This window comes from Carassius auratus, unplaced genomic scaffold (assembly GCF_003368295.1).
Source record: "Carassius auratus strain Wakin unplaced genomic scaffold, ASM336829v1 scaf_tig00215941, whole genome shotgun sequence".
Classification (NCBI taxonomy): domain Eukaryota; kingdom Metazoa; phylum Chordata; class Actinopteri; order Cypriniformes; family Cyprinidae; genus Carassius; species Carassius auratus.
In genome coordinates this window covers 408,470-423,402 of record NW_020528321.1, presented here as the reverse complement: position 1 = coordinate 423,402, position 14,933 = coordinate 408,470, and the positions used below count along the sequence as shown (strand labels likewise).

At 35.2% G+C, this 14,933-nt stretch overlaps 1 protein-coding gene across 1 annotated transcript in view; it reads left to right on the top strand.

Annotated features, from left to right (window-relative positions):
* The window catches only part of abcg1 (ATP-binding cassette, sub-family G (WHITE), member 1), a 29,897-nt gene extending 18,761 nt beyond the window's left edge, over positions 1-11,136 (top strand). Inside the window, exons 4-15 of the mRNA XM_026261876.1 lie at positions 436-568; positions 1,389-1,439; positions 2,409-2,554; positions 4,358-4,481; positions 4,586-4,700; positions 5,480-5,628; positions 5,905-6,006; positions 6,686-6,854; positions 6,933-7,033; positions 7,548-7,706; positions 7,859-7,977; positions 10,425-11,136. Of these exons, the coding sequence (XP_026117661.1) occupies positions 436-568; positions 1,389-1,439; positions 2,409-2,554; positions 4,358-4,481; positions 4,586-4,700; positions 5,480-5,628; positions 5,905-6,006; positions 6,686-6,854; positions 6,933-7,033; positions 7,548-7,706; positions 7,859-7,977; positions 10,425-10,653 (1,597 nt within the window). The 3' untranslated portion in view covers positions 10,654-11,136. The remainder of the gene's footprint in view (positions 1-435; positions 569-1,388; positions 1,440-2,408; positions 2,555-4,357; positions 4,482-4,585; positions 4,701-5,479; positions 5,629-5,904; positions 6,007-6,685; positions 6,855-6,932; positions 7,034-7,547; positions 7,707-7,858; positions 7,978-10,424) is intronic.
* The last annotated feature ends 3,797 nt before the right edge of the window (positions 11,137-14,933 follow it).

Genomic DNA, 14,933 nt, shown 5'->3' with positions numbered 1-14,933 from the left:
AAGGCATTGAACCTAAACATAAATGGCTTCCCACTGCTCTGAGTGTGTGTTCATTGCTGTATGCACTTTGGATGGGTTAAATGCAGAGCACAAATTTTGAGTATGGGTCAACATACTTGGCTGTATTTTACTTCACTTATCCACTGTACAGTAGCTTTAAGCTTTGAATGAACATAACAATGAAATGTTGTGATCCTTTATCAGGGAATAATTTATCAGGGAGCATTGTGCAATGAAACGCAAGGTTGGGGGTTCGATTCCCCGGGAACACATGATAGGTAAAAATTGATAGCCTGAATGCACTGTACAGTAAGTCGCTGTGGATAAAAGCATCTGCTAAATGCATAAATTGAATTAAATTGTTTTAATTTAATTTAAGTGTAATAAATGTGAGAAAAAAAATTAAGAAATTATATCTGAAGATGTGCTATGCAGGGAAACAGGCATGAAGGGGGAGATCCTGATAAACGGGCAGTCCAGAGATCTGCGATCTTTCAGGAAAGTGTCCTGCTACATCATGCAGGATGACATGTTACTGCCACACCTCACCATACAGGAAGCCATGATGGTACGTGCCTGCTGAAATGTTATTATTGGGCTGCATTAGTGTCACTCAGCAGTTGTTATAATGAAGCACCCGACAATAGAGTATCCAGGAAACAGTCTTGTAATAGATAAAGCCAACAGGAACAGAGGAAAAGAACTCAAGAGTAGGCAACCACAACCACATATAACGCTGATGAGATCAGACACTGAACAAAGAGAACCAAGTGCTTAAATACACAGACTGAATAATCAACTACAACGTTATTAATTTAGGGACCATGGAAATCACAAAAAAATTATATATATATATATATATATATATGATATAATGTAAGTATATAAGTGACTTTTCACCAACTTTACAGGATAGCCAAAACAAAAATGTATCCTAGTTTGATCTGACTTTGTGTACTGATTTCAGCTGTTTATAAGAAAATTTTTTACACTAATGGATGACAGTACTTTTGCCAGTAGAAAAAGCTCATTAAGAGCTTTCGTTTGTTATAGATATCTCAATTTCACCAAAAATGTCACCTACGCTCTTCTCAACCCTCGAAATTACCCTAAGTGGTTAAAATTATTAATTTACAGACCTTGTTGCATATAGCCTCCGTATATACTTGATATTTAACCAATAAAAACAAATTACTGATAGCAAGCACACTACTTCATCATGGTAACAGAAAACATATAATCATCTCTGACTGCTAGTTTCACTGGATATGTCTGAAGCAGTCTAATTTCAGTTGCTTTGTTAGTGAGTTCATGCAAATCCCTCAGTTAGCTTTAGTTGTTCCCGCTTATGCTCTTCATGATCTAAATTGCTCACTCTCCCTGCTCAGGTATCAGCTAATCTCAAACTCCAGGAAAAGGATGAAGGCAGACGTGAAATGGTAAGTTTCCCAACAGGTAATGTATGTACGGCCTAATCTTTGAGACCTTTGGTAAAGATCAATCAAAACAACTCACCTGTCGAGTAAAACACAAGCGAGATCGGCATCTCTTTCTAGTTGAAGTTTGTCGCGAAGCTACTTCCGCATTTGTCCGTGACACTGTTGTCATGTGGCTTCTACATCAGTAAAGGCGGTAACAAAGGGGAACTAAAGTCATTGACATGCGACTACACTGCCCCATGTCAGTTTAGAATGGGAATGCTCTCATGATTTACAAGCAGTTGAAAACATTAGAGATATTGTTAGTAATCAGCTGAACAACATAAATAACACAAGCCTAGTGGTTTTTGGATATTTTACTGCAAAAATCTTACAATTTGTAACTTTAAGTCTAGTCAAGTCAGCTTTTTTATATAGTGCTTTTAACAATACAGATTATGACAAAGCAACTGAACAGCATTAAATAGGAAAATAGTGTTAATAATGCAAAAAGGCAGTTCATCACTGAATTCATTGATGTCATCATCAAGCTCAGTTCAGTTTAAATAGTATCCGTGCAAAAAAGTCGACGATATCACTGGAAATTAAGTGTCCTTAATCCTACATGTCCTAATAAGTGAAATCACAGTAAATTTTTCAAAGCATTTTAAACACTTGGAGTCAGTAAGTTAATACAAAGTTATCACAAAAATATTAAGCAGCACAGTTGTTTTCCACACATGCAAATCAGCATTTTAGAATGATTTCTGAAGGATCATGTGACACTGAGGACTGGAGTAAAATTCAGCTTTGCATCACAGGAATAAATTACATAATTTAAAATGCATTGAAATGCATTATTCTTTTTTTATTTTTTTAATCAAAATACAAAAAAATTGTTCCAACCACAAATGTTTGAACTGTATTGTAGATATGGCATGTAATTTCCTTATTCCACTGCTTAATGATGCACACATGCTGTTGTTGTAGGTTCGGGAAATCCTGACCGCTCTCGGTTTGTTAGAATGTGCCAAAACACGCACATGCAACCTGTCAGGGGGCCAGAGGAAGCGTTTGGCCATCGCCTTGGAGCTTGTCAACAACCCACCAGTCATGTTTTTTGATGAACCCACAAGGTGAGCCTCCTCCGTACTTAAGAACAATGGTATAGAATTTACTTTGAAACTATTTTCACTCAGAAACTGCTAGTGACTATCGCAAATGATTACACAGAAATGGAACGTATAACACATTGAATTTCACATTAATTTTTTTAAGCAGAAAGACTGAAATTGTAGTTTCTTATAAAACATATTCCAGTAAACTTTGTTTTATTTACAACTCATTTATTTATGTTTTTTATTTTTATTTTTTATTTTTTTTTTACAGTGCATGTGAACGTTATAAAATGCATAGCTGTAAAGGTGATGATTCACTGGGCAACTTTTTGAGCAATGATGCTGGGCAACCAGGTGAGGCACATGTCCCACTACAGATCTAAAGTATCCAGATCTTCAAAAAGTGCCCTGCTCAAAAAAGTTCCCCCATGTATCATCAACTTGATCGACATTCCTGATTCAAATATATCTCTTGTGAAAAGCTGTTACCCATTGGGTTTCTCTGTTAAAGGTGCTGTAGGGAACTTTTGTAAAAAAATATTTTTTACATATTTATTAAACCTGTCATTATGTCCTGACAGTAGAATATGAGACAGATAATCTGTGAAAAAATCAAGCTCCTCTGGCTCCTCCCAGTGGTCCTATTGCCATTTGCAGAAACTCAATCGCTCCCGGTAAAAAATAACCAATCAGAGCTGCGGTCCGTAAATTTGTTTGTGTTCAAAATGTAGAAAAATGTATATAATAAGCGAGTAAACCATGAATCCATTTTCCAAACCGTGTTTTTAGTTTGTCCTGAATCATTAGGGTGCACCTATAATAAGTGTTTATATTCGGACTATTTTAGATTGTGATTCTTCATAGACATAAACAGAGAGGAGTAGTTCTGGCTACGATGTTCTTCTGCAAGACGCAAGCAGTTCTGTTTATTAACCGCTAGAGCGTCAAAAGTTCCCTACTGCAGCTTTAAGTCCTTATACTGTGTAAATGCAGTTTCATTGCATATTTACTTACAGATTTTGCCCAGATGAGATACTGTTGGGGTTGCCTTCCCAAAAGAATTGTTAGCTATCTATGGTCAACAGAACTTGTGACTATAGTTGCTTTCTGGTCTCTGTGGGCTCTATTAAGCTCTTCATTCCTCTCGGGGTTACCCGCTAAGAACAAAAACGACTCTCTGATTCTCTGGAGAGCGGCAAACTAAATTCTTTCTGGCATAAAATGATATTTTCGTAAAACGGATTTATACATTTAACATGCTTATCCAAGGATAGACAGATTCTCCTTCATGACTTCAGCTCGCTTCTAATACTAGGTTGCATTAATATGATGTCCCAGAGTTGTGTTTGGTTAAACAGGGCACATTCAAGACTCAAAGATATTGAGCATCCTATCAGAAACCTGTGTGTAGCACGTGCAGTGATGTCATGGTGTTTTGAATGTGCTGCTGTACTGAAAACTAAAACTGTCCTTTAAGATAAGACACTTCCACTTTATCCAGCGGTGTCTTTGTCATCTGTGATATTAATATGGCCCTGATAGAGTGAGGTCAAAATTATAAACTAATCTCATCTCATCTGGCCCACTGGTACGCTCACTTGAGCAGCATCATAGTAATATTGCATCTTGATTATATTATAATTTATTGCAAAGACCACCATACTGATATCATAATATATAATATAATAATGGAAATCACTGATAGACAGGATTTTTTGGGTAGAGGAATCAATATGTAATGCAGGTCATACTTAAACCTTGTCTGCATTGGAGCACTGCAGCTTATTCATGTTAAAAAAGCTGTGTTTTTTCTCTCTGAAGTGGACTGGACAGCTCTTCCTGCTTCCAGGTGGTCTCTCTGATGAAGGCTCTTGCTCAGGGTGGTCGAACAGTCATATGCACAATTCACCAGCCCAGCGCTAAAGTGTTTGAACTCTTTGATAAGGTGAGCACTGTTTCATATTCATGCTTGAATATTTCTAAATACATGCTTTTATGTGAGATGCTGCCTCTCACACCTCATTCTTGGTGTTTTTTTTTTTTTTTCAGCTGTATGTCCTCAGTCAAGGCCAGTGTATTTACAGAGGAAAAGTTTCAAGCTTAATCCCGTATCTCAGAGAACTGGGACTCAACTGTCCCACCTATCACAACCCTGCAGACTTCAGTAAGAAAATACCGCTCTCAGTACACAGAGGTCCAAATGTAACAAATCACGAAGCACCAAATTAGATTACTTTATTGTCTTTGAATCTATCTAATCTGATTTGATGTCAAAAGCAAAACATGCTAATTTAAAATACCTTTTAGGAATAAACAGGACCCTTGATTACATTCATTACAAATTTCAATAAATGATTTAATTGTTTACTCTTGCTTCAATGCATATTTGCAGTCAATTAAATCATTAAAGACTTCATAAAAGTTTTGAGTCCGTAAGATTCGTTAATGTTTTTTTAAAAATGTCTCTTGTTCACCAAGGCAGCATTTATTTGACCAAAGGTAACAGTAAAATCAGACGTATTGTGAAATACTACAATTTAAAATTGTTTTCTATATGAATATATTTTAACATGTAATTTATTCCTGTGATCGAAGCCAAATTTTCAGCATAGTTACTCCAGTCTTAAGTGTCACATGATCCTTCAGAAATAACTCTAATATTCTGATTATTATCAATGTTGAAAACAGTTGTGCTGCATAATGTTTACAGGCACTAATATATATTTCATGCCTGTTAGTGTATTATTAATTCACATTAATTCGCCTTTTTGAATGCTATCTATACATGGATAAATAATCTACAGAGAATTATAGAGAGAGTAAAAATAATACACATCTAAATTCTCAGTACACTACTGGTATTTCATTTCCAAAGTCTCAATGCATTTGTTTTTTTTTTGGGGCTACTCGGCAGTCTGAGAGTGTTTTTATTCTTTCCTCCAGTAATGGAGGTGGCCTCTGGTGAATACGGTGACCAAACAGCTTGGCTGGTGAAGGCTGTTCAGGAGTGCAAATGTGAGAAAGACTACAAAAGTGAAATGAATGGTAACGGGGTCCATAATCCCTTCCTGTGGCACAGACCATCCGACGAGGTACAGTATGTACAGTATATAGAATAATATAAAGCCTTTATGTAACATGATGCATTGGGTTTTGTATGAGAGCTGTAGTATCTCTGTACAACACTCTTTTAGAAAAAATAAATAAATAATTTAATTCTACCTTTAGGGGTACAACAGCTTGTAACTATACCTGTGAAGGTACTGCCCCAGTGACAAATTGTTGTTCCCCAAAAGCTTGCACTTTTGCACTTTTTTTTCTGACATTGAATAATAAAATGTATACTAAAATCAATCTATTTTCTTTAGGACTCTTCGTCATCAGAGGGTTGCCATAGTTTTTCTGCCAGCTGCCTGACACAGTTTTGCATCCTTTTCAAAAGAACTTTTCTTAGCATCATGAGAGATTCGGTAAGCAGCACTGTCACCTGGTGGGGAGGTTTAGTAACACACACAGCAGAGCCACAATTGCCATTAGGAGCATCAGGCATTATGCAAAAAAAAAATGTAAATTAAAACCTGTGAGTTTACCTTATCCTATAATAATATAATACTAATTACGTTTTAATATTAGTAGGGAGGTCATGGATTTAAATTGACTGAAAATTACAGAATTGTATATCAACGATATTTAATATTTATTTTTCTCTTTCATTTAATGTATAGTGTTTTCGAACATGATCAGTAAAATTGTTAAATGATTTTTAAATATAATGAATTATGCATAAATTGAAGGATTTTTTTTTTTTTTTAAATCCCTCAATGTGCATGAATATTAAAAAACTTTCATATTTTGTCATATATATTAAATGATCATGATATGTTGAAACTTTAACTGAAATGACATATTAGAAAATTCAAATAGTTTTTTTTTTTTTCAGCAGAATATTATATTTTAAATTTAATTTAAATACTAATTAGAATGAGAAGAAATGCATCCTGTTTGCTCCTTAAATTCTTATTATTTTCAAATTCAGTAACTAAGCTGCAGTTCAGAAGCCATTCTCAGTTTAGTACTGATGGTCACATGAAAGAGGGTAAAAACAGAAGGAACATAAGTTTGATTTGAAAATGATTTTTCTTCTTTTAGGTGCTGACTCACTTGCGTATCATGTCTCATCTTGGGATTGGAATTCTGATCGGTCTTTTATACCTGGGCATTGGCAACGATGCCAAGAAAGTCCTTAGCAATTCCGGGTTTCTGTTCTTTTCAATGTTGTTCCTCATGTTCGCCGCTTTGATGCCCACCGTCCTCACCTGTAAGTCTCACACTTCCACTAACTTGATGATAACATGCTATCCTTGCTCATCTGTTCTTTCTGATTGTCATTATACAGTTCCTCTTGAGATGGGCGTCTTTTTGAGAGAACATCTAAATTACTGGTACAGCCTAAAGGCATACTACTTGGCCAAAACAATGGCGGATGTCCCATTTCAGGTAACATGGAACAAAAGAAAATATGGTTTCCTCCTGAAAGGCAGCTTGCTTGGTTGTTGTGCTCAACAAGATGATTCACAAAGTGTATAAAAATCAGATTTACAGTGGGATTTCCTCAGAGTACAAACACATGACAGGGTAAAAATGGAACAAAAAGCAGAAAATGGGGAACACTAAGATGGTTATGACATAAACATGTTATTGGAGCTCGAAGTGGATTTGCTTTTCAGGTCAAATTACTGTTCGCCCAATTTAGAAAAATCCTGCTGCAACATTACATAAGCCTTTGGTCATAATCGGTAATATCCTCTAGTGTCTCTTCAAGAATTATTCTCCAGTTAGGTAAAAAAAAAAAAATTTGATTGATTGAAGAGAACTTCCAATTCCAATGTCATTAATCAAATAAGCAAACTGACTGCAACACTGACTGTTAAGGACAAAGAGTACGATTGTCAGTATACTCTCTAAAAGATATTCAAAATCAAAAATCTGAGCAGTCTTTTCATCCACACAGATCGTGTTCCCAGTGGCCTACTGCAGTATAGTGTACTGGATGACATCTCAACCTTCAGATGCAGTTCGTTTCATACTTTTCCTGGCTTTAGGGACCCTCACGTCACTGGTTGCACAGTCATTGGGACTGCTAATAGGAGCGGCATCCACATCCTTACAAGTAAATTCCTCAAAACATGTGTCTCGTCCTGTATTGTTCTGTCATACATATAAGAATTTGCCTCTGTCAATCAATCTTCAACGCCATTTACAGAAAAGATACACTTTTTGCCTAATGATGTGTAATGATGCAGTATTGTGATTCTTCGACAGGTAGCAACTTTTGTTGGTCCTGTGACGGCAATCCCTGTGCTGCTGTTTTCAGGCTTCTTTGTCAGTTTTGACACTATTCCTAAATACCTCCAATGGATATCATACATTTCCTATGTCAGGTAAACCAAATAAAGGAAAATGTTTATTGTAGCTTAAACTTAGGCTGTGATAGATATTGTATGGGCCAAATTCTGGATTTGAAATTAGGAACAGCAGTTACCTTTAATATGTGTCATCTGAAATTATTTTTTACTTTTTTACTTCAGTTATTTTTACCTGAAGGAAATTAAAATTACTGATCAGCATCATATCACAGCATCTAAGGTGCCCTTATGTGAAAAAAAAAAAATATATATTATATATATATATATTGCATAGAAAATAGTACTTTTTATGGGAATAATATACTTTAAAAAATATACTTAAAGTGTAAACTGAATGTAATGATTTTAGATACTTTATTGCATGCTATTTACAAGAATTAATGTATTATATAGTTTAAGATTGCTTTTTTTTGACCCACTTAAGACTTCAGTACAACTTTATATTTAATTTCATAATTTCTTCTATCATCTTTTAATTATGCTTAAAGTGTATAGCCGAAAGTACTGTCAACCATTTGTGGAAACTAAAATTGAAATCTCTATTAAAATGTGCATGTCTTCTATTTAAATCTATTTATAATAAAACATTTATAATGACTTTAAATGTAATATCAAAACACACTGCAGTTGAAATTCTAATCAAATACTTAGAAATACAAAACAAATGCACATCTTTGAAACTTGACCAAATATTATTAAAACAGTTATTTAAAATGTATTTAAGTAAAACTTTTAAATTGGCATTATTACAAGCAGACTTTTTAAATGTGTGCTTAAGTGTGTTAAGAAACAGTCATGAATTGACTTAATGTAAGTACAGTAGCTTTTAATTTCAATAATGCACCATTCCTCCATCCATATTCATAAACGCTCACACCTAATGTTTGCGGCTGAACATTCATAATTGATAGTGGACATCTATGCCCGGTTAAAAGACATCAGCAATCCAACGCAGACATAACAAAAAGAAAGAAAGTAAAAATTGTTTAAAAAAATGCATAAAGTTGACTTGACGTTAGACGTTCGATATTTGCAAATTTAGGGACCGTCTCTAAAGTTACATGCGATATTGGTATACACTTTTCTAACGTCAATAGCATTTGAGGAGAATGACTTAGTCATAAAAACAACTGTAATTGTTCATCTAGGTGTCTGCTATAATGCACAATTTTATATTTTTGATATTTATTAAAATAAACTGTAAATAATATATAAATTATACTACTTTGAAGCTCAATAGTATTTGAGGAGAAAGACTTACAGTCATAAAAATAACTGTAATGTGTTAATTTAGGTGTCAACTACAATGCACACCTTATAAATTTTTAATATATGTATTTATATATATATATATATATATATATATATATATATATATATATATATATATATATATATATATATATATATATATATATATATATATATATTAAAATAAAATAAAGATTTAGGTAAAAACGAGGCCCGTTTATTTCTTTTTTCTCTCAGGTTTTTCAAATTAGCCATGGTTTTAACGATAGTCTTTAAAATTACTTAAAATGCATTATATAAAAAACGATGCAATAATGATTGGTTAATAAAAACACTGTTAAAATACATAATGTAGGCAAATGCAAAATAAAAATGTATTTACATAACATGTTAATACAAATGCCTGCAATGGGAGCCAAATGCCATGTAATTGCTGCTTTTACACTTACAGGACAATACAATCCTTGTTTAGGCTACTGACCAAACATTTAATTCAAATATTCACTTAATCTTTTATTTTTGGCCACATTTTTGCTATAAAGGACACATCCTTTATAATTTCTTCAACAAAAAACAACTCTTATGAAAATAAACCAAGATTTTTTCAAGATTTCTTAATGCTTGAGACTATGAAATAAATTAGTCATAATAAAGTTATAGCCATAGGTAAATGTCAAGAGCTACAGTTGTAATTGGTAAATAATAAAATTTATTAATTTACTTTTTTATTTGATTAAAGTTCTATTTTCACCCCTATAGTAGGTGTTTTTTTCTTTTTTCATCATCATATTTGAGGAAGGGAGGCACAACAATACAATCTTGCTTAGAGCACCCATTTGGCCAACAGTGGCCCTGTATAAATGGGATTATTGTTGTCTTTAAATATGTAAGGTACAATGTACAGTTGCCATGAAAAGGTTTATAATAATAATTAATTGACAAATAAATAAATAAATGATAATGATATATTGATCTGAATTTAAATAGTTTGATTATGCCATCAGAAAGAGGTTCTGGGGTGATATGAAAGAAATTAACATTGTAGGAAAAATGTAGTGGTTAAAATATAAAATATGTGACCGCACATTTGTCCAATCACATTAGCTGCATTTTACCAATCATAATCAAGTATTGCAGAAACTTGTATAATACAAGTATTCCAGTGTATCTTAAGTGGTAATCTTTTAAATCAGTTGTGCTCTGACTTTCAGATATGGTTTTGAAGGAGTCATTCTGTCCATCTATGGTCTTGACCGTGAGGACCTGCACTGTGACAAAGATGAGACGTGCCACTTCCAGAAATCAGAAGCCATTTTGAAGGAGCTGGGTGTTGAAGATGCAAAACTCTACATGGACTTTATTGTGTTGGGCATCTTCTTTGTATCACTTCGTCTGATTGCTTACTTCGTCCTGCGATACAAGATCAGTGCTGAGAGGTAAACCTGTTGAAGAAGGGCTGGAGAGAGTACTGTCAAGACTTTCATGCAAAGGAGAGCTAAGCTGAGGAAGCCAAAGCAGAGAGGGTTTGTTCCCTCCAAACGGACCATCGCCAGTTTTCCCACACTAGACAGAAACCTGGGTTCAACTTGACGACACAGTATGTAGATGCTCAGCTTTTGTGTGCTTTTATAAGAAAGCAAAGAGCTTAGAAAACAACAGTTTTGAGGCTCAACCAAATGTCTGTACAAATAGACAGAGAAACATGGGTGCACTGAAGAACATTTGTAGAAGCTGATGAAAGTCTTTCACAGGAGCAGTTCTGATTTTGACTGAAAAAGTCATTCTGTATTGCGTGATCATACTGGAGAACTGGAATCTGGCCCGAATGAAAGAGAAGTGTGTTTAATTGTACTAAATGTGCACTTTTACTGCACTTCAAATCTAAAAAAGTACATAAAAATTGTAGATGCAGATAATATATTATTTCATGATTTTTTCTTAATATATTTAAGTACACTTTTAAAAGATATTGATTATAATTGAAAGTGTAGTTTCTTACTTGATATTACATTTAATAACATTAATATATTTGAAATCTGCTTTAACATAAACTTAAAAATTACTATATATATATATATATATATATATATATATATATATATATATATATTAGGGGTGTAACGATACGCGTATTCGTATTGAACCGTTCGGTACGACGCTTTCGGTTCGGTACGCGGTACGCATTATGTATACCGAACGGTTCGTTGGAGTAATTAATTATATTTGAAAAAAAAAAAAAAAAAGAGAGAGATAGAAATATAATGATATGCGTTCAACAAGGTAGCCCAATAACCCAAACAACGTAACAGGCAACGCCCCTGACACTCCCGAAGAAGAAAAAAACACCATCTTATATGTTTATGTTAGGCTACTCAGCAGGCGCTCGCTCACTCAGTACGCGCTGAAGGCTCGTTGCAAAATAGCCAATGCGTTTAACAGACTAGAAATGAGAAGATCCTCCAATAACCAACAGGTCTGGTGTTTGGGTGCACTTTGGATTCCCTTTAAGCTATAATGGTGATGGCAAGAGAGTGGTGGATAAAAAAACAACGGTATGTCGCATCTGCAACATGACAGGGTACACCAGCGGGAATAAAAAAAAAAAAAAAAAAAAAAAAAAAAACACCAGCGGGAATATCTGGGATATATGCGTCAGTACTATCTGGGAAAAGACGAAAAAAAGGAGAAACATGCACGCAGCAAACTATCCCTGCAGCATTTAGACACTATAGCTTACAGGGAATCCAACCCAAACACCAGACCTGTTGGTTATTTTAGGATCTTATATTTCTGGTCTGTTAAATGCATTAGACATTTTGCAACGAGCCTTCAGCGCGTGCTGAGTGAGCGAGCGCCTTAGGGGCCGTTCACATATCGCTCCTAAAAACGCGTGGAAAACGCTAAGCACGTCTTTCTCCTCCTTTCCAAAGCGCTCGGGCAGAAGCGCTCATGAGGCGTCTGTCTTTGCTAAGCAACAATGACGTGCTCTCTCCATGAGACGCGGAAATTTCAGCGAAGGATAAATGGATTTGCAGCTCTAAAAATCGCTTGCAGTAGCTCTGCTACTAAATTTATTTCAAAATTGCAATCCATATACAACTATGATCAGCTGTTCCTTCATCTTGGCTGAGCTCTCAACGTTGTTACGGGAAAGGATGAAGCTGATTGGTTGGTTCTTGTCACATGACCCGCGGTGCGCTTGCGGCATTCTGAAAAGTTGAGATGTTTTTACATTTTGCTGTATCTAAAACGTATCGAACCGAACCGTGACATCAGTGTATCGTATCGAACCGAACCGTGAATTTTGTGAACCGTTACACCCCTAATATATATATATATATATATATATATATATATATATATATATATATATATATATATATATATATATATATATATATAATATTAGTGGTGGCCCATTATCGTTGTTAACGTGCTGCGTTATCGTGAGACTCTTATCCTGTGCTTTCAAACAGGATGCATTTGCAGTCCGCTACTCGGTACGTAAACGATCGCAGCACTGCTGCAGACGCACCGCTCCTGGAATGCACTGAGGGACTGCAACCACGTGAATACTGGAATCCGTTAACATGGGTGTAAAAAAATATGAAACGCATACGCACTGCAGACGGATTATGTGTGGAACAGGCGTAAGGTTGTTTGCACCTTGTGCAATGTGGAATTAGTTTACAGCTTTCTCAAGCAGTTTGTGATGCATTTTGGAACCAGGAGATGAGCCCCTGGTCTAATGCACCACCTGTTTTCAGAAATCCGTTCTCAAAGACTTAACGTTACTTTTAGTAATTATTTTATTTGGGTAGCACACATATTCTGAATGCCTTTGTCAGAATTCAAATGAGCAATTGAGTTCAAATTAATTCAAATTAATAGATTAATCTAGATGAAAAAAAAATAAAAAATCTATGCCCACCGCTAATATATATATATATATATATATATAGTACAGACCAAAAGTTTGGACACACCTTCTCATTCAAAGAGTTTTCTTTATTTTCATGACTATGAAAATTGTAGATTCACACTGAAGGCATCAAAACTATGAATGAACACATGTGGAATTATATATGGAATTATATACATCACAAAAAAGTGTGAAACAACTGAAAATATGTCATATTGTAGGTTCTTCAAAGGAGCCACCTTTTGCTTTGATTACTGCTTTGCACACTCTTGGCGTTCTCTTGATGAGCTTCAAGAGGTAGTCACCTGAAATGGTCTTCCAACAGTCTTGAAGGAGTTCTCCGAGAGATGCTTAGCACTTGTTGGCCCTTTTGCCTTCTGTCTGCGGTCCAGTTCACCCCTAAACCATCTCGATTGGGTTCAGGTCCGGTGACTGTGGAGGCCAGGTCATCTGGCGCAGCACCCCATCACTCTCCTTCTTGGTCAAATAGCCCTTGATGCCTTCAGTGTGACTCTACAATTTTCATAGTCATGAAAATAAAGAATATATATATATATATATATATATATATATATATATATATATATAGCTTTTATGGTAAAACTAAATATGCGTGACATGAAAGTTTGAATCAAATCCACATTAAAACATATTTAGTTTTTCCATAAATGCTTGACAGTACATTCAGGATTACACTTTAATCATATTTCATTGACAACAAAATTGATTACATATAATGTTATGTTAATGTCATATAATGTACTTAAGTTAAAGCACTCTAAATCTTGGCTAATTACATTTAATAGAAATGTACACAAATACCCTTTTAGTTTAACTGCAGTTAATATGAGATTAAGTAAAAAAAAAAAAAAAACATGGAATTGTTTTAGCAGTATATCCCTATGCGAGCTATGATGAGCATTATTTCCTCAAGTTCTATTTTTAAAAGTAAGCTAAATCATGCTTCTTTTTTACAAGGGTGTCCAAGTTGAGTGCATAGATGTAGATTGTTCCTATCCTATTGATCTGATGTAAATGACAATTATTTGCTGGTCTACCTGTCATTCCTTCTACAAAACTGGAAAGCTTCCATTCTGTTGGAAATGGCTGCTGCTCTTGTAGTGGAATGATAACTTGAAAAACTTGTTTGTTCCCACATAGCAACATTTTGTCGGCCCAGATCTGGCCCACATCTGGCACCCGTGGAAAGATGATCTGGCCCACATGCAGCGTGGAATGATGGCACTTGGGCGGACCGCTCCTGTTTGCCAGATTTGAGCTAAAGCCCTGCATTTCAGCCCGAGCCCGACGGGCCCCGACTTATTTATGCCCCTCGGGCCGGGCTTCGGGACAATTTTCACATTATAGCTGACATGCGGGCCGGGCCTCGGGCCTTTTTGGGTTATCCTTCTATTTATATTTTTAGACATTAATAAAAATAAAAAAATAGAAGTTGACGTCAACAATAGAAAAACAAATATAGAAAGACATTTCATAACCTCATAACTTTCATAATCTGATAATTCAACCCGTTATAATTAAACTGACATACTGACATGACAGTCTCACGCACGCGCTCGCTTTTCCATCAGCGCGACCCACGATTATACTTCACTCATATCCACTTATTGTAGTAGTAGCTATTACATGCCTCTAAATTAATGTATTAATAATAGCCTAGTTGGCCAACTAATAATTATAAAATGATGAGTCATGTAGCGGCGAGCATGCATTTCTGCGTCTGCACCTGTTGCTGCGGGCCACGCAGCAAAGAAGAGAGCGCTGGCCGAGTTTGAAA